The sequence below is a fragment of the Uranotaenia lowii genome, chromosome 3, assembly GCF_029784155.1.
Source record: "Uranotaenia lowii strain MFRU-FL chromosome 3, ASM2978415v1, whole genome shotgun sequence".
NCBI lineage: Eukaryota > Metazoa > Arthropoda > Insecta > Diptera > Culicidae > Uranotaenia > Uranotaenia lowii.
This window is the reverse complement of record NC_073693.1, coordinates 67,858,073-67,878,179: the sequence shown is the minus strand read 5'-3', so window position 1 is coordinate 67,878,179 and position 20,107 is coordinate 67,858,073. Positions and strand designations below refer to the sequence as shown.

The window sequence follows — 20,107 nt, the reverse complement described above, 5'->3', positions numbered from 1 at the left end:
AACTTACATTATTCTAGCTAAACAAATTGGCACAGGCTGATTGAATTTATTAGCGCCCGTGTGAAATCCGGCCGGCGGACATTAGATTCGCCACATTTCCGGCAGTTGCGGGATTGAGGGAGGATGTTAGTCAATTTCCTGTGGAAGTTGTTTTTTGGATGTTGAGCAGCAGAGCGCGGTTTGGAATTAAAATTTCCTCATATTCACATATATGCTGTCATCAGTTGAACTAGTTCTTTTATGTAAGGTATAAGTCATTTAGATTCTCGACAAAGCAAAATATCTTAAATGGATTTCTTAAATAGAGAGTTATCAAATATTATGCTTATGAATATTCTATTGAATTGATCTATTATGTTTTAATGCCCAAATATTGAAAATATTCTGAGAAAATTTTCACAAAATAAATATCTGCGGTCTTGTTCAAATAAAAATATAAAACTCAACGCCGGATTAAGGGGTCTGGGCCTGGTCAGGGGGGGGAATGTTTATAACATTGTTTTAATCATACTACTTAAAGTTCTAGAAATGTCTCTTTACAATTAAGTTAGGTTTTAGAATTTAGGCTTAAGTTTATACATTTTTTTTTGCTCTACAGGATATTCTTCTGTATATCAAATACTATATTGCTATAGCAAATTTAAGTCAAATAAACAATGTTTAGAATTTGCTTAATCAAAGAGTTTAACTGATCATAATTGATCTGAACGCTTAATTAGCTTTAATAATATAACTTGAATATTATGATTCAAGAAATCTAGAATTCTAGGAATCAAGGAAAACAAAACTAAAAAATTAGAATTATAACATCAAAGGGCCCCCCTGAAACAATATCTCGAATAGTTTCACTGTACTTCAAGTTAAGGGCCTTCCCCCCTAGAATAAACATAGCAGAATTTTCCCACATTCAAGCCGGCTGATTAAACCAGAACATTTTTTTTAACAAAATCTTTACATTAAGTTTAGAATTTTTCAACACATAATCCAAGCAGAATCTAGTGATTAAATTATTTAATTAAAATTCAAAAAGATACTGAGAAAAAAAAACACGTCAGTAGCTTTCGTATCGTTTTTTAAACTTTCGAGAACAATAATTTAAATAAAGCTTGGGTACCGAAACCAAGTTAAAACAGAACTGAGCACAATTTAAATTTTCTGTTAGTTTTTGATGTGAATAAACTTAGCAAAATACGTACTTTAACAACAACCGTTTATTTCTTTACTTTTCCACTTTACTTTGAAAACCTGGGCATGTCCAAAAATCTGGGGAGCTTCCAGCTAATAAAACATTAGGTTTTACTTTTAAAATATTTTCTTAACATTAAAAAAATATTACGGATCCTGTGGTGGCTGTAGTGACTTTTTCTTAGTTTTGTCGAAATTTGAATAAATAACAGTAATCATAAAGTTTTGTCAAGTCATGTTAAATAACAAGATAACTTGAAACTTACATTGTTCGGTAGGAACTTTATAAATATGCAATTTATAGAAAGCTTCATGTTTACTTAAATGATAAAATAGACTTTTTTATCAAACGCTCCAGATATTTAACCAGGCAATATCCGGGTAAAAATCAGGTATCACTGAAATTAAAATAAAAATCCAAGGAAGTGAGAAAAAAAATAAAAATCGTTCGAAATTATGAATTTTTTAGAGCTTTGCTGGAAATAAAATTAATAAAAATGGGCAATCTAGAATGCTTACTTTAAAAACATAAGTATAAGTAAAAATAATGCCAAATTATTGTAAAGGGTGATACGGTCAAAATTTGGTCAAGGGAAAACGCGTGTAAATCGGTGAAATCGATTATTTAAAAAATTAAATTAAACTAGCTGACCCGGTAAACTTCGTTTTACCCTTTACCTAATAAATCGTTGGAAAATGTTTACAGTTCTATAACTTTTCGTGCTCGTGAATCAGTTTTCATGAAAATTGTCTTCAAGTTTTGTCCCATTTCTAGTTGATTTTGTTTAGGTGCTCCACTTCCATCACTTCCATAAAAAGTGAGATTCTTGAAACTTTTATACAAACCATCTCTGACCCGAAAAACCCTCGGATACCAAATTTCACTTCATTCCGACCGACCATTCATACGTGATGGTGTTACAAAGAAAACGCCTCCATTTTTATATATTAGATTTTTTTTTTCAAGATTAATCAGTATAAAGTTCAGGAAAAATATTCAGTCAGGCTTCCGCTTTTCCAAATCCGAATTGCCGGGCCTTACGCTTAACCCCTGCCATCAGATTTTGTAAGGTGGCTGTACCACCTTCTTCGCCGCAGGAGGCCAGGTTGCCTTGAACTGCTGCTCGTCCTTAGAAGTTTTTTGGTCTTCCTTGGGTTCCGCTTGACAATAGCCCAGTATTTCTCAATTGGGCGGAGCTCTGGCGTGTTGGGAGGGTTCTTGTCCTTGGGAACCACCTGCACGTTGTTGGCGGCGTACCACTCCATGGTGTTTCTTCAGGAAAGGCAGCAGACGTTTATTGAAACACTCTTTCACGTTAATTTCTTGGTTGACAGTCCCGGAAGCTATGAAAATGCTGCTTTTTAAGCCACAGGTACAGATGGCTTGCCAAACCAGATATTTCTTCGCGAACTTTGACAGTTTCATGTGCTTGAAAATATCTGCTACCTTTCCCCTTCCTTTTGCCGTATAAAACTCCTGTCCCGGAAGCTGCTTGTAGTCGGCTTTGACGTAGGTTTCGTCGTCCATTACCAAGCAGTGAAACTTCGTCAGCATCGTCGTGTACAGCCTCCGGTATCGCGCTTTGGCCGTCGCGATTTGGAGTCACTACCTTCTTGTAAGTCGAGAGTCCGGCTTGTTTTTTGGCTCGATGCACGGTTGTAGACGATACACCCAGCTTATTTGCGGCATCTCGGAGAGAAATGTTAGGGTTTCGCTTGAAACTACCGGCAACTCTCTTTGTCGTCTCAGCGGCTTCCGGTATTCGATTTCCCCCCGATCCAGACTTCCTGGCTGTCGGCAAACGTTCCCCAAACACTTTAATTACATTTGTGACGGTTGATTTAGCAAATTTTAGCTATTTTTCCTGCTTTGCGTGCGAGAAGCTCGGATTTTCGCGATGCGCGAGCAAAATTTTGATACGCTGCTCTTCTTCCTTGGACGGCATTTTGACAACTGAAGAGTGAATTCCAAAATCAAAATAGGAGCAACATTCTACACACACACGCACCTTCAAAATGAGGGGCGTTCAGGTTTTTTAAATGGAAAATTGACAGAAATAGTTGATATTGACCAAATTTTGACCAATATTGACTATATTGACCAAATTTTGACCGTATCACCCTTTATGTACTCTCTTTCCGTTCAGTTTTGAAAAAAAAACAACATTAATAAAAAAAAAAACAACTCTAGTTGCTTAAATTTGACCAATCGGCAACAATCAGTTACTCTATATATAGATTTTCTATTCCAAATCCAAAATAAGATTTGAAATGCGAATTAAAACTTTTCCACCTGGTAGAACCAAAGTCTTATACTTTTGATTCTGTGGTACTTCTATTGTATTATTATACTCTGCTGAATTCAGCATAACATTTTCCAATAGACCGTCCATTCTCAAATTATGTTCATCATAAAAATTCATTCTCGTAGTAGAATAGCGAATTTCCATGAATGGTTTTTTTTTTAAATAAATATTTCTTCGATTTTAAAACAGAGATTAAGTTCATTGAGATATTAGTCTTGTGCTGTTCCTTCAGTTTGATGATTTTTCTGAGTATTTAAAACTCGAGATAATTTTTAAAGGTACCAAATTTATTTGGATTCCTTATCTGATATTCTTATCACATATTTACTTGATTACAGATTCCGTGTTTTAAACATCAAATCAACATTAAAATTTTAAATCGTGAGACGGATTGCTATGAAAATAAAATATAAACTATTCCAAACTCTATCAACCGAGTGAATTTTAGGAATTATGTACATCAAGTTAAGTCGTGCGACGGAAAACTGTGAAAACAAAAATAATGAATCATCATTGTTGAATTAATATGTTAATTTGTTTTTCCTAAAAAGTTTTTCAATTGGTAAATATTGCATTTCAAATACCTATCTTATGTATCTGATTTGAAAGCAAATCAGATTTAGGACTGAATGAGAACTCTTGGTCACAATCATTCACCACAAAGTATAAACTAAATATTCCTTCAGCATTTTAAAAACAAGTTTTTTACAGTTTATTTCCGTGTATATCAAGTGGCATTTAAACTGATTGAAATATTTACGTTTCCCAATATTTAACTCAAAAATATTTTGTATTCTTCAGCAAGTTGAGAACTATATCACTCTATATAATTTACTACGGCGAATTTGCAGCCATTCCGTGCACCCATGTTGAAATATCATTTAAATTATTCGGTTTCATTATAATGTCTCCAAATATAAATAAATGAAAACTAAATTCATTACTATTTTACTCTACTAGTTTAGTATATAAGATATTTATAACCTAAAATTAATCAAATTATTCGAAGGGCATGTATCAAATCTAACATAACTTTCACAAAATTCGAAGAAATTTGGCCAAATTCTGACAGAAAATTTGATTAAAGTTGAGTAACAAAACACGCCAATAAAATATGGGAGTCAAGCGCCACACAGCGGTCAATCCGAGAACTTTTCCTACAAATCTTAACACTCAGAAAAATACTATTATACATGCCATAAGATTCTCTTATGAAGTGGCGCCATAAGAAAAATCAATGAAATTCATAAGATTATCTTATGACGCGAATGAACTCTGCAGATGAACACCTGCTTCAATGAGAGGTTGTGGCTTTTCATAAGAGGGTCTTATAAAAACAGGAAATGTCACGTTCGATGAGAATAATTCAAAACAATTGATGTTGAAAATTTATTTTATTGTTCGGCTAGTTTGTTTGGAACTACATAGATTTTGGTCACCATCAGCAGCACATCAATACTCGGTTCCAAAGAATTTTTTCGGCCGCATACGATATTTTGACCTTGGATTTTTTCCCGGTAAACGTGCTGAAAAGTAAACAAAAAACAAATTAGAGTTAACCTTTACAAAAATGTTTAACGATTACAAAAATAAACTTCAATTCAAACTTACCATTTAAAAGAATAAAACTTATTATTCCACAAGTTCGTTTGACGACTGAAAAATAACTGATGGAATGAATGTGGTCATAATTTTTCCACAATGCCGTTTGTTCTATTTTTCATACGAACTTCGTATGAAAATTGAAAGAATTTCATAAGACTCTTATGAAAACTTAGTTTGGACGCAAAAAAGGGGTTCATAAGACGTATCTTATAAAAATTATAATAAGATTTTGCCTGAGTGAATGACTTCGCTTCTAAAATCAATAATTTTATAACGAATGACACACTTCTGCTTACTATAAATCAACTAGGGATTGCGAATTTTTTGAATGAAGATTGCAAATAAAACTAAAAGAAAGCGTTTTCGCTTTATATTATATCTTGAAACCATTACCTCCGAAATACAGGAAAACTGCTTAAGTATCACGAGATTCGTTAAAAAACAACTGATATTCCCGAGGTTTAGATTGAAATTTATCCGAATCTTGTGACACGGTTTTTGCTCCTGAAAGGCATAGAATTTCAGGAATTTGATCAAATTTTTTAACTGTTTTTTCACCTGAATCACGTTTCGCCGTCATGAAAACACTTTAGTGTATGTCCGTTTGGGCAGCTTCTCAATATGTTGCATGTCAAATCAAACAGCTGTGTGCAAAGTAAATCTTATTAAAGTCAAAGTCACGAAAGTCGGAAGATTACAAATTAAGCAACTTCCCTGTGATTCGGATGTCAATTATCCCGAGCGGAAAAATTTCAATCATAGTGAGTATTGGTTTAGACACATGATAGTTAAACATGTGCGAAATATTGTCCAAAATAAGACAACTTGAATACAAAGGTTATTTTGCCTGCAAATTGTTCTACCTCTTAACAGCTCCTACCTCTTGAATCAGACAATTTTCTAGACGATAATATCCACCATAACGCCCAACCTCTCCATATAGCATCTATGTGGAGCACAGCTCATACAGAAATATTATTTGAGTTGCCTCTAAACTATCTAGTTGAATGACCAAAGCAAAGTTTCCTGAGTTTCTAAATAACTTTTTAAAATATTCAAAACGTGCTACCTTCATGCCACTCTTCGAAGAAACAAATCTGTCACCTTATCCACTAGAATTTTATAATGCATTACCTTTCATTACCACTCAAAGAATATATTTAAAATTAAAGAAAATGCAAACTTTTGTTTTTAGACATTTTATTGCTCGCTTTCTCTTATACGCTTCAATAGTTTAAAAGTTACCATGGGTAAATTTTCACTTAAATCGAATGTCTAAACTTTCTCACAAGTCGATATATTTTCTCTCAAACATGCTCTAAGTGTAAAAGTACTTATTTTTTTAAGCTTCCATTCATTCAATTAAACAATTTCGCCTTCCTCGCAGTCAGACGCAGCAGATTCACTCATACCGGAACCGATGTCATCCGAATGTTATCTCGCTTCCTCATCCGAGTCCCCATTGTGTGCCGTTATAACGGTTCGAACCTTGGATAGCAGCGATTTCATCCGTTCGTACTTACCGGTGCTGTTGGGCAGATTTTCAAAATTGATAACGTCGCTAACGCCTTTCGAAAAAGCTTCCCCACAGGGTAACCGATTGAAGGGAGTAAACGACGTCAAGATCGGAGTGCCTAAAGACATAGTTTTTAAACCCATCGAACCGGGATCGTCAACATAGACACCCTTCGTCATCGAAATCTCCTCCAAATTAAGAAACTCAGGTTCGGGAGGACGCTCGCTGGATCCATCCTGATCCGGTGGTGGAAGGGGAGCCGCGGGAAGGGGAGGTATGGCAGGAACCGAGAACACGAATGCCAGCGGATTGATGACCATTTTGGCAGCTGGCGATGGCAAGGAAGGAGTAGAGGATTGCTTCGTGGTCTGCTGCTGTTCTTCTTCCTCTTCGGCTAACCGTTCGGCCATTAGCACATCGTCCAGCAGCGAATCTTCGTTGATGGTTGCATCGGATTTGTTCGCAACCGAGGGTGATTGGTTTTCTAATTGCCGCAGTATTTCAAGCTGTTTTTTTCTCAGATCATCTAGTGAGGGGGAAATCGAGCGCGAGTCCTGGAATGTTTGTAGAATGATGAGTTTTTTGAATGACCATTTTCTATTCACTTGAATTTCTTTGTGTTCATATAACTGAACACTTTTGAACTGTTTCGTAGTGAGCCAAAGTCGTCGTGGAGCAACGAAATCAAATGAAATCTTGTATATAATGTCAAAACCTGATTTGAATAAAGATGAAAGATTGCATTGCTATTCATATCACGAAAATGAACTGAATATCGTGTGAATTCCGTGACACACACAACAGACAGAATGCATGAAGAAAACAAGAGTAAAATAAAAAATACATAAATTATAGATTTAACATTCATGTAAACATATTTCGTCATCATAATAATCTATAATATTTGTCCGGCACAAAAAAGATCTTCATTTTCGAACGGCTTCTTTAAATGGAAAAATCAAAAAACTAAGATCAGTAAAACGGATAAAATAGTGTTAGGTTAACAAGTCCTTTTATCAGAAATATTTGAAGTTGATTGACTTCCAAAAGCCAAACAACATTTTTCAGAACTCAGATTGCATTTTGTACAAAGCAGTGTCTATTGAAACAGAATTTTTTTTCTACTTTGTACTATTATCAGGAATGTTGTACGTTGGTTGCTCTATCACACTAGAGATAAAACATCTAATTTAAAATTCACATGGCTCACAGAGAAAATGATTTAGAAAAATTTAACAAAAATATACTATATTTAAAAATAAACAATTCCAAATGCAAAACAACAAAATACCTCTTCAAAATGGTACAAAAACTGAGGAAAACTCAAGAACCAAAATCGCTACTTACATCCAAACATATCAATTCTGTCTCTTCCTCTATCAAAATCACGCTGTCGTCATTAGCACTATCGTTGGGTCCTTTCGATTCGGATTGTTCGCTTGCTTCCGATGTTTTCTTTTCCGCTGATTCCTGTTCAACCGAGTTGTCAGCTTCCTTTGTGTCGTCATTTGTCGACTGCTCGGCGCTCGCCACAGGATTTCCTACAATTTCCCCATCATCGTCTACTTCCCCTTCCTCAGGTTCGTCGCAAACTTCAGCCGTCGTCGTCGGTCCGTTGGTACCATTGTAGGACGGCAACGAGCTACCCTGACTATTCGGCGGCTCCCCTATTTTGTCACACTCTCCGACAGAATCCACAATCATAAAGGTTTCGTCCTGATTATCCAGATCCATGTCGGCAGCCTCCCGGTCGGTGTCGTTTCGAGCGGAGCTGGTCATCCGAAGCTTCTTTCGACGGTAGCCCTGGACCAGCGTACCCTCCAGATTGCGGATCATTTCCTCGCGGCTGTGATGCTCCAGTCGAGGTGGCACACCGTGATACTTGGAATCGTCGAAGAACTGCTTGCCCGCGTCCACGTTGAAGCCCGGGAACGAGATGATCTTGCGTACGTCGTACTTGGTCTTTGTAGATTCGATTTCGCCCTCGCTTTCGTCCGATTCCTGAACGGGTGTGCCGTCCGAGTCGAACAGCTGCAGTCCCGATTGGGAAATCTTGGCTTCCTCTAGCCAGCCGGGTGGGTAGCCGTAGAGTCTCATTCGGTAGATGTGCATGGGCAGGTCACGTTTTCCTGAGAGGATAACAAAATTAAAACTGTATAAGACGTAATCGTTTAAAAATTAAAATCGGGGAATCAAAATCCAAATCAATTCAGACAATTGGGACCAGAGGAGTGCAAGTGATTTTTTGTCAAAATGAGATAGGTAAACTTTTTTTTTTTTTTTTGTAATTTCTTTATTTGAAACGGCTCATACCTTTAGGCTTTAAGGAGCCAAACTCGTTTTGTTTGATTACAATTGTGTGCTTATATCTAGTTCACTTTTTGAAGAAAAGTTAGAAGATAGATAGGGAAATGTGAAAATAAAAAGAATTATAGACGAAGATCAATAGGTAAACTGTTTTAATGGAAATTTGAAGCATCGATTAACATTCTGTAGAAAAATTGGGTAAGAAAGTATTTAACTTTTTTTTCTGAAATTTTCATCCAGTCGGATGGTTCATCCCTAAAAAGGATTTAACGAATTGGCTGCATTCATTTGATTGAGTAGTGGGAAAACAAACATGGAATCATCTACAACATTTTGAATTGCAATTTTTTTTATATAGAAAGTATTTTAACCATCGCAGTCACTTGTCCTCTCGAAGCAGTCTGGAGCTATTTTAAAATTTTAGAAGAATTTCATTGCTTTCTGCGTTGTAAGCTGCCTTTGATTTGGCTGCCTGGTTTCTTATAATGAATAATATGAAATATTTTAACCCTAATCCGCTTCGTCATTCTGTGTTTTGTAATTCAACAATCTAAAGATGCAAAAATGTTTTAAATTACGTCTACTGTCCAACCCTTTTTTCAAAATTTATCTTGTGTGACTTAAACAATTTCCACGATTCATTGATTGAAAAGAACGGTTTAAAACCACTTTTTACATTTTGTGTGGTCATGATCTTAAAACATTAAAAAAAATATATGCCTTATGTGCAAAATATAGCTTCTAACTTCAGCATTCTCGTAAACTAAGAAAATTTTTTTTGAGCATTCCGTAGCTGATCTACGATCTTTTCCCGAACCATGTTTTTCGAGAAAAAAATTCTTTGACGTTGAATAACGGAAAACTGGAGTGTTGTAGGTGAATATTGTTTGAGAAACATATTTGAGTTATATTTCAAGGTTTTCAAAAAATATAAATTTTGTAAAAATCGGTTGGGATACAAGAGAGGTATATTGGTTTCTGCCAGGAGTGAAAAATTGACACTCCAGGGACTGTAACGGGTAAAAAATTTAGGGAAGGAAGCGGGTTAAATTTAATTATTTGTAAAAATCGTTAAAATATGTTATTTAAATTCTATTGCTAGATTATAATGCGATTTAGCACTGAGCAGTGACCCTGAATTGGAAATAAGAGGTCTCAGGCCAACGAAAATTCCAAGTACCTAAGTATTCATAACGAGCCCACTTACCCAGCCCAAGGGCCTGTCTCAGCTCGTCGGACAATCGCCCCGGCGTGATATGTCCAAACTTCTGCTCCATATCCAGATGATACCGTTCGTTCTTCTTCATGAACTCCTGCTTCATTTTACTAATTTTAGCGTAATTCTTCGGCTCCTTACAGTCTCGGATGCTGTGATCCCCGTCACAGTTCCAGCAAACCTGTCTCGGCTTCGGCCGTTTGCTTGCTCCATCTTTGGGAACGGCAGTCGGTGAATTGTCCAGCACCTTGGACAGCGCCTTCTTGTAGCTGGGAATGATCGGGCCACCTTTTGCCGTCTTCGCTGGGGTAGAATCAACTACGAACATGTCACTTGTGTCGGCTGTGGTCGATTGCTGTTGCCCGTCGTCTTTCTGGGGGGTTTCCGGCTCTGGTGCCTTTTGTTTTGGAGTGCTGCACTCTACCGGATCCGGTGGAGAAATTGGAGGAGGAATACCTTTTTTCATAACACTTATGGTGGCCATTTCCGGACTGTGATGGACGTCGACTTCTTGACCGCCCAGTTTGAGTTGGAAGGTCGTTTTCAAGTATTCCGATAGTGATCCTTTGAACAGAAACATAAGTTGCTGGTCCCGGAACCTTAAACTCAGAAGCGGCAAACTGTCGTCCATTTTTTCCCCAGCTGCTTCTGATGTTTGTTGTTTTGTTCCCGTCGCAACAGGCGAAGCTACTGAGGCGGATGTCAAATTTTTATCTACATTTTCTGCCCCCGAAATTACAGGAGGCTCTGGAGTAGTCATCTTGGTTGATTCATCACTTGTGTTGGCCTTATCCGATTGGGTGGATTCCATTTCCTCCTTCGTGGGAACAGAGGGAGCGCTAGCGTCCGCTTCATCATCATCATCATCGTCCTCCACGGTTACAGTTGAAATTACTGGTTCCAGAATCTCGACATCGTTATCACTATCCTGACCCTCGTCGTCGTCGTCCCGGATTTCCAAAATCTCATCATGCGCTTTTCGTTTAGTGGCCATCGTGTGTGTGGTCTTTCATAAAATATCGTCCCAATAGAAGAGATTTCACTGATAACTTCCAATGATGCTAAAACCTATATTTTTAAGCAGCAAACCGAGCAAAAACACAAAATTTCTTTTTCTCACGACCGCGCTACGAAATTTGTTTTGACAGATCGCGAGCAGCCCATATTAACCGAGCCTGCAGTTTCAAAATGAACTATGATCTTGTTACTTGATTTATTCAAATTTTAACAAAATTACCCTAATATTTGGGCTTTTACAAAAAAAAACAAAACTTATACTGCAAAAAATTACGATTTTCACCAAAAACTACTATTAACGGAAATTATGATGTATTTTTTCAATGATAAATCAAAAGTATAACTTCTTTTGAAAACGCATATTTGCGAAACCAAACCTTTCTTCCTAGTGTGAGGAGCTCTGGCGTCGAACATTTGAACTAATAGAACCAAAGGTACTGATCAATCAGACTGTTTGCTGTTTAAAATGAAAATAACATTAATAACACTAGTTTACAGCATTTTTGAACTCAGTAAACTGAAGGTCATTTCCAATGTAAAATCGGGCGCTGAATCCGAAAATGAAATTCAAAAAAATCTCAGTAGAACCGTTTTTGAGTTATGCTCCAAATATGAAATTTCGGAAAAATTAAAAAAGTTCTTGTACTTCGATTAAAATATTCCGGACGGCATAACAGTAATTTGAAATCTTTTTTTTGCATATTGAAGGTGAATAAATTTTCTATCGATCATCTTAACACTGTTTTTGCGTTTGACCAACAGTATTGTTCATATTAGTGACTTTATGAGGAAGAATATTATAAAAAACGCCTTTTTTTAGAGAAAATTTTGTTTCAACGAAAGTTTTAGACTCGATGAAAGCATTTAAAAATCTGATTTTCTTTTGCGCTTAAATGTCAATTTAAAACAAAGATTTCAAGTGGTTATTTATCATAATCGGTTGAAAATTGAAGAAGTTATGGCTACTTTACCATAATAGTATTTTTTGTAGTTTTTCATAATTTAACGAACCGCAGTACACTTATCATAGTATAGGAAGAATGAAACATGATAAATCTCACTCGCTCTAAGTCAAAATTATTTATTAGCTTACCAGAAGGTCTCATGCCAAGTTTCAGGAAGATCTGACCATAGGGAGGGGTTGCTTGAGTCTCAAACGTGAATAAAATTTTTGTGTATTTTGCCCGGAAGGAACGAAAAATACTGGTTTTTCATCAATAACTTTTTTCATCACTAGCTGACTGTTTTTTAGGGTTGATTTTCTCAAAGCCTAAAATGAGACAAATATTTCACCCCAAGACTGTTACTCGATTGGATTTGAAACAGAAAAGTTATTGCGGTTCAAAGATTGTATTTTGGTCGAAAATTGTCGTATAAAACGCAATGCGTAAAAAGTACTCATTGCGTGTTGGACAAAATTTGCGGCCTTTGAACCGCAATAACTTTTCTGTTTCAAATCCAATCGAGTAACAGTCTTCGGGTGAAATATTTGTCTCGACTTAGGCTTTAAGAAAATCAACCATAAAAAACAATCAGCTAGTGATGAAAAACCAGTATTTTTCGTTCCTTCCGGGCAAAATACCTCAAAATTTTATTCACGTTTGAGACTCAAGCAACCCCTCCCTATGGTCAGATCTTCCTGAAACTTGGCATGAGACCTTCTGGTAAGCTAATAAATAATTTTGACTTGGAGCGAGTGAGATTTATCATGTTTCATTCTTCCTATACTATGATAAGTGTACTGCGGTTCGTTAAATTATGAAAAACTACAAAAAATACTATTATCACTGACCACACTGACTTGACTCTTAGAACAAAAATTCAACCATTTTCTGTCCAATTTTTTGTTGTCAGCTTTTGCAGGTTCGCAATACCGACGGCAGGTGGCGAACCTGAAAAATTTGACAAAAAATGCCCTGTAGGAAAAATGGTCCTGTTTAGCCCGATTTTATCGTAGAAATTGCGTGTTTTATTTTTAAAGTTGGGTGGCATTTCCTAACTGGGATAGCATTTCTTCAAATCGATCGATGCGCACTCTGGAATCGACATTGCGTACTGTTGGAAAAATGATTTTTTTTTTGTTTTTTTTTCTGGAAAAATTATCCAGAAAACGAAATCGAGTGTCCAGTCAGTATGGTCAGTGCTATTATGGTAAAGTAGCCATAACTTCTTCAATTTTCAACCGATTTTGATTAATAACCACTTGAAATCTTTGTTTTAAATTGACATTTAAGCGCAAAAGAAAATCAGATTTTTTAAATGCTACCATCAAGTCAAAAACTTTCGTTGAAACAAAATTTTCTCTAAAAAAAATCGTTTTTTATAATATTTTTCCTCATAAAGTCACTAATATCAACAATACTGTTGGTCAAACGCGAAAACAGTGTTGAGATGATCGATAGAAAATTTATTCACCTTTAATATGCAAAAAAAAAAAATTCAAATTACTATTATGCCGTCCGAGTTATTTTAATCTAAGTACAAAAACTTTTTTAGTATTTCCGAAATTTCATATTTGGAGAATTACTCAAAAACGGTTCTACTGAGATTTTTTTGAATTTCATTTTCGGATTCAGCGCCCGATTTTACATTAAAAATGTTGGTCAGTTAATCAAGTTCACGATTTTTTTAAAATTTTGTAAACTAGTGTGATTATTCAACAAAAAGAATTCCTAAATATTCCTTTAATATTTGCAAATCAGATTAAAGTTTTCAAAGTATTTAAATTTTGACTTAAAATTCAAATTTGAAATTCATATTTTATGACATAAATGAGATTCCTGATTTCGGTTTCAATTTCACATTTCTGATTCGGTTTTAGGTGGTTTTAGTTCATGATTCTATCAGACCTATTCAGATTTCAAATTTCACATTGTGAATTATTATTTCAGATCCAAATGTCAGATTAATATTTGAAATTTTAGACTTAAAGATTTCAGGATCAAAAATTATAGATATCAGTATAAGTTACACTTCAGATTCAAATGAAAATCTGGTTTCAAACTTATCTCCCATTTTTTAATTTCACAGTCGAGAATGGCGGATTAAAACTTCAAGATTTATTTTTATATTTCATATTAGGATTTAGGAATCACGATTATGATATAAAATTCCTGATGTGAATAAAGATTGCTGATTCAAAGTGCAGTTTCAAGAATAAGAATCTGATTCATTAATTTAAACATTACTTAATCTGAAATCTGAATAAGAAATTTTAATCCAAAATCTGAATATGAATATGAATTTGAATCCACAATCTAGAACATATGGTATTCTACTCTATTTTTTTTATTTCTAGAGGATTTTAACTTTGAATCAAAAATTTATTTCTAAAATCTTATATATAAAAATGGAGGCGTTTTCTTTGTAACAACATCACGTATGAATGGTCGGTGGGAATTAAGTGAAATTTGGTATCCGAGGGTTTTTTGGGTCAGAGATGGTTTGTATAATAGTTTCAAGAATCTCACTTTTGATGAAAGGGGGGTCCCCATACAAAATTATCTCTTTACATCTTCTTATATATAAAAATGGAGGCGTTTTCTTTGTAACAACATCACGTATGAATGGTCGGTCGAAATGAAGTGAAATTTGGTATCCGAGGGTTTTTTGGGTCAGAGATGGCTTGTATAATACTTTCAAAAATCTCACTTTTATGGAAGGTGGTTGCAATACAAATTAAACTTTATTTGTTACGATTTCCATAAGAATCTATTCGCGAGCACGATGCAGTTAAGGACGTGTAGATGAAATTAAACATTTATTACGATTTATACTTTAGAATAGAAGGTAAAACGAAGTTTACCGGGCCAGCTAGTTTGATTTATAATCTGAAGTCTGCATTTGAAACCAAACCAATTAATTTTTATCTGCTGTTAGAAATCAAAATACGAGAACGAAATCAGGAATCTTAATTTAAAATCATAATGTGGATGATATGGAATTTGAAAATTGAATATGAAATCTGAATCTCAAAACCAGAATTTGAAATCTGAATATAAACTATCTGAAATTTGTAATTTGTTTGAAATTCAAATTCAATTGTTAAATTTTACCTTAGATATTTAACATATAGATGTGCCATTACTCGTCAGTCTCAATGGCGACCGTTGAAAATTGGATTTAAACGGTGTCAATTTATGAAAGTTTCTGTTCATATTTCAACAGTTGAATTCATCAATACTACGTGTTATATTTCTTGAAAAAGACTAAACTAAATTTGACAAAGTTTTTTTTAAGTCAACTTGAAATATCATGTAGGGGAGATGAGGGCATAACGAGCACCCAGGGCATAATAAGCACTCCTTTTTTCTACATAAGTACGTATTTTCTTAAACAAATTTTCATAAGGACTTGTTTCGTACTACCTATAGTATTAATTTTTCACAAAAAAGGAATATCCTTTTCATTTTACAGAAATATTAAATAATAAGCAGCTAGGTTCTCAAATGACGAAAATATTATAATTTTTTAGCACCACCAAACAAGCTTTTATGACCTTTAAATCATCTTGATCTGAAATGTACGCACTGCAACATGATCTAAACATTATTTCTCAATTTCAGCATCATAAAATTTTTGATTTTTCACTTTAATCAATTTTAAAACGCGTTTTTACTTTAATTTGTTCACTGCAGGCGAACAGAGCACTATTAATGAAGGCATAATGAGTATTTCCTGCCGGGGAATCTAGCAGCGAATTCAACTCGATGAAGTCAACTGAATAATAGAGCTACAGCTTGACTTGTTTCGTCAGTTGATTTGGCCTATTGGTAAGGTGTCGGAGAGGTAATCAGTAGATTCGAGCTCGATTCCTGCTCGAGGGGACTTTTTTTGCACATACCATTCATGATTGATTTTTTTTTATTGTTACATTATACGGCTAATAGCATCAAAGCATCATCCGTCAAACAAAACACCAGGAACATAATGTATGAGCACGAATGCCAAAGCGTTGGTAAAGTGTCACAAATAAATAAACAATAATGTATGAGCATGTGTTAATTCTTTGAATTCTACAAACAGACCTAGATTATTTTGTTATTGCTTTGTTTGATGAATCTACGCCTCACCGTTTAGTGCTATCATGATCATGAATGATAAATGAAAAAACCTCCACCAGGAATCGAACTCGAGCCTACTGATTACCTCTCCGACATCTAACCAATAGGCCAAATCGTCAGACGATACAAGTTAAGCTGTAGCTCTATTAGTCAGTTGACTTCATCGAGTCGAATTCGCTGCTAGATTCCCCGGCAGAAAACGCTCATTATGCCTTCATTAATGGTGCTCATACTGCCTCGGGGGTGTCGTATCCGATGGTCTCCCGGCACCGAAAAATCCCATACTTAGCAACCACTTACATTTCTTTTTATTTTCTCAAATTATAAGAACGCTCGTGTCGACCATTATCCGATACACTCTTGTACAAACTAACCCTGCAACGAATCCCCTATTTTATTATTCTTCTCTTTCTCTCTTCTACATATTCATAAAAGTTATTTAAAGTTGTATTTCTTCTCACTCTCTCTTAGTTTGATCTTAATCTCGTCACTTTTTATCACTGGGATCTATTGTACTGATATAAATCATCAAGTTGTTGTTATTCAGATTACCAGATGTATATTTCATTTCATTATTATTATTCATTATTTATCTTCACTACACTCATTATGCCTCTACAGTGACTGGTTTTCAGCTTTCGGCAAAAAATTTTAAAATGCATTTTTAAACGTTTTAATCTTATTTTTCAAGTTTCATCCAATTAGGCAATAGACTATTTGAGTGTCTGAACACGAAACAATGATGTAATTCACATATTACAGCTGTTTTTTTTTTTTTTTTAACAATTCTTTATTTGAAACGGCTCATACCTTCAGGCTTTAAGGAGCCAAAATCGATTTTGGTTGTTTACAATTGATTTCTTAACTTAACACTTTGTGAGAGGAGAAAGGAAGATAGAAAGGGAAATATGAAAATAAAAAAGAAATTATAGACGAAGATCGATAGCTTTTAGAAAAAGGTAGATTTCTAACATATAGTCCAAATCTAGCACAGCTAGTACATCTCTCACTGGAACATTAGGTGGTTTTCCTCGGGCCCTAAGGGAGTCTATTAAATTCGTTCTGGCGACAAGATGGACCTCACACGACCAAACAATATGCTCGATGTCATGGTAACCTTGGCCGCAACTACACAAATTGCTGCCAGCAATGTCAAAACGATAGAGTACCGCGTCTAAGGAACAATGATTGGACATGAGACGGGAAAATATACGAATAAAATCCCGACTCAGGTCCAATCTATTAAACCAGGGTTTAAGGCTTACCTTTGGGATAATCGAGTGGAGCCACCGACCATCCTCATCCTCGTCCCATTTGCGCTGCCAGTTGACAAGAGAGTTCCCTCGTACCAAGAAGTAGAATTCGTTGAAGACGATTTCACGTGGATACGTGTCGCCTTCCGTCGCCCCCACCTTTGCCAGAGAGTCTGCCTTCTCATTGCCCACTATCGAGCAATGAGAGGGAACCCAAACAAAGGTGATTGAAAAGCGACGTCTTGTTAAAGCACTCAAAATATCCCGTATCTTCTCTAGGAAGAACGGCGAGTGCTTTCCCGGTCGTATTGAGTGTATTGCGTCAACTGAGCTTAGACTATCCGTTACAATGTAGTAGTGCCCAACAGGCCGTGAGGCGATGCTCTCCAAGGCCCAGTGAATAGCAGCTAACTCTGCTATATATACAGAGCATGGTGACTGGAGGTTATAAGAGGCGCTAGTTGTTTCGTTGAAAACTCCAAATCCCGTTGATTCCTCAATTAGAGACCCATCGGTAAAGTAAATTTTGTCAGCATCGACGTGTCTATATTTAGCTTCGAAAATTTTTGGAATCAGAAGTGGGCGATGCGAATCCGGGATTCCACGAATATCCTGCTGCATAGACAAATCAAACTGGACAGAAGAATTATCGTAGTCTGGGCTGAAAACACGAGTTGGAGAGTACGAAGAAGGGTTTACCTGCATTGACATGAGGACATGGTATATAGACATAAATCTGGTATGAAGATTTTGCTCTAGTAACCTTTCAAAATTAACGATCACCAATGGGTTCATGACCTCACACCTGATGAGGAACCGAAGTGATAGTAGATTGTATCGATCTTTCAAAGGGAGTATTCCTGCCAAAACTTCAAGACTCATGTTGTGCGTTGAGGGCATACAGCCCAAAGCGATGCGAAGACAACGGTATTGGATACGCTCGAGTTTGATGAGGTGAGTTTTGGCAGCCGACTGGAAACAGAAGCTACCATATTCCATCACTGAAAGAATAGTTGTTCGATACAATTTTAAAAGATCTTCTGGATGGGCTCCCCACCAGGTGCCAGTGATTGATCGGAGAAAATTGATTCTCTGTTGGCATTTTCCTTTCAGATACTCAATGTGTGCTCTCCAGGTACATTTGGAATCAAACCAAACCCCAAGATACTTAAAACACCTCGATTGAGTGATCGTTCTGCCAAGAAATTGGAGCTGTGGTTGAGCTGGTCTATGTTTTTTAGAGAAAACTACTAACTCCGTTTTCTCTGGAGAGAACTCGATCCCAAGCCCCAAAGCCCAGGAAGACAATCTGTCTAAAGTATCTTGTAAAGGTCTGTGCAGATGTAACTCAGTATCACCTGTTACAGATACTACGCCATCATCTGCAAGTTGTCTTAAAGTGCAGCCTTCAGAGAGACAACTGTCGATGTCACTTACGTAAAAGTTGTACAAAAGTGGACTCAAGCATGAACCCTGCGGGAGGCCCATGTAAGAGGTTCTTCTAACTGCAATATCTCCGTGAGCAAAGTTCAGATGTTTCTCACAAAGCAAGCTGTATAAGATGTTGTTCAAAAGAGGAGGCAGACCCCGGGAGTGCAATTTGTCTGACAACACCTCTATTGAGACAGCATCAAAAGCACCCTTTATGTCTAGAAACACTGAAGCCATTTGCTCACGTTTTGCGTACGCCATTTGTATCTCTGAAGACAGCAGAGCAAGACAATCGTTTGTCCCTTTGCCCCTTCGAAACCCAAATTGAGTATCTGAAAGGAGGCCATTTGCTTCTACCCATTTATCCAAACGAAACAAAATCATTTTCTCCATCAATTTGCGTATACAAGACAACATCGCTATTGGACGGTACGAATTCGCATCGGACGCTGGTTTTCCGGGCTTTTGGATAGCGATAACTCTTACTTGTCTCCACTCTTGGGGAACAATGTTGTTCTCCAAGAATTGATTAAATAAATTCAACAAGCGAAATTTAGCGGCGTCCGGAAGGTTTTTCAACAAGTTGAATTTTATTTTATCAATTCCCGGAGCTGAATTGTTGCAAGAGAGGAGGGCAAGTGAAAATTCGACCATCGAAAAGCTGGAATCTAGACCACACCTATCCGAAGGCACGTTCCGGATTATTTTTTGCACAGGTGTAGAATCTGGACAGACTTTCCGTGCGAAGTTGAATATCCATCTATGTGTATATTCTTCACTTTCATTTGTAGATGATCGATTACGCATGCTTCGTGCAACTTTCCATAAGGTACTCAAGGATGTTTCCCGTGATAAACCACCCACAAAATTTCGCCAATACGCCTTTTTTTTCCCTTTGATTAATTTTTTGAACTGATTTTCAAGGGAAACATATGACTCAAAAAGGACGAGGGTTCCATGTTTTCGAAAATCTTTGAAAGCTTTTGATTTGTCCTTATAAAGCTTGGAACACTGCTGGTCCCACCATGGATTTGGAGGCCTTCGAAGAACAGATGCATCTGGGATGGGTTTTGTTTGAGCGGAAAGTGCACTTTCATGGATCAAACGTGAAAGAAAGTGGTACTCCTCCAAAGGAGGTAAAACATTCATAGAATCAATGGCATTTGTTATTTCGTCCGAGTACTTTTTCCAGTCGATGTGTCTTGTAA

General features: G+C 36.3%; 2 protein-coding genes across 4 annotated transcripts; both read right to left on the bottom strand.

The window, feature by feature from the left end:
- Window positions 1-6,279: 6,279 nt before the first annotated feature.
- Window positions 6,280-11,293, bottom strand: LOC129751795 (zinc finger CCHC domain-containing protein 8 homolog). The gene is made up of 3 exons (XM_055747523.1): window positions 10,127-11,293; window positions 7,960-8,741; window positions 6,280-7,166 (listed from the first exon to the last, which is right to left on the bottom strand). Exons 1-3 carry the CDS (start codon window positions 11,127-11,129, stop codon window positions 6,531-6,533), a joined length of 2,421 nt encoding a protein of 806 aa, XP_055603498.1. The 5' UTR covers window positions 11,130-11,293; the 3' UTR covers window positions 6,280-6,530.
- A 5,702-nt stretch (window positions 11,294-16,995) lies between these two features.
- On the bottom strand, window positions 16,996-19,031 carry LOC129755617 (uncharacterized). Of its 3 annotated transcripts, none has more exons than XM_055752204.1 (2): window positions 17,481-19,031; window positions 16,996-17,087 (listed from the first exon to the last, which is right to left on the bottom strand). In XM_055752204.1, the coding sequence occupies exons 1-2, from the start codon at window positions 18,954-18,956 to the stop codon at window positions 17,082-17,084; spliced, it is 1,482 nt and encodes a 493-aa protein (XP_055608179.1). In that variant the 5' UTR covers window positions 18,957-19,031; the 3' UTR covers window positions 16,996-17,081. The 3 variants fall into 3 exon arrangements, with proteins under 3 accessions (XP_055608179.1, XP_055608177.1, XP_055608178.1); XM_055752202.1 differs by lacking the exon at window positions 16,996-17,087 and adding an exon at window positions 17,104-17,389; XM_055752203.1 differs by lacking the exon at window positions 16,996-17,087 and adding an exon at window positions 17,104-17,355.
- Between the last annotated feature and the right edge of the window lie 1,076 nt (window positions 19,032-20,107).

What these genes read in the sequence shown, in the direction of transcription:
- LOC129755617 (XM_055752202.1), bottom strand. Translation starts at nt 18,956, where the DNA reads ATGGGCCTCCCGCAGGGTTCATGCTTGAGTCCACTTTTGTACAACTTT. An exon ending in TCCACTCGATTATCCCAAAG is followed by an intron (nt 17,390 to 17,480) that starts GTAAGCCTTAAA and finishes ATTGTTCCTTAG; the next exon opens with ACGCGGTACTCTATCGTTTT.
- LOC129751795 (XM_055747523.1), bottom strand. Translation starts at nt 11,129, where the DNA reads ATGGCCACTAAACGAAAAGCGCATGATGAGATTTTGGAAATCCGGGAC. An exon ending in GAGACAGGCCCTTGGGCTGG is followed by an intron (nt 8,742 to 10,126) that starts GTAAGTGGGCTC and finishes TTATCCTCTCAG; the next exon opens with GAAAACGTGACCTGCCCATG. An exon ending in CAGAATTGATATGTTTGGAT is followed by an intron (nt 7,167 to 7,959) that starts GTAAGTAGCGAT and finishes CAAACATTCCAG; the next exon opens with GACTCGCGCTCGATTTCCCC.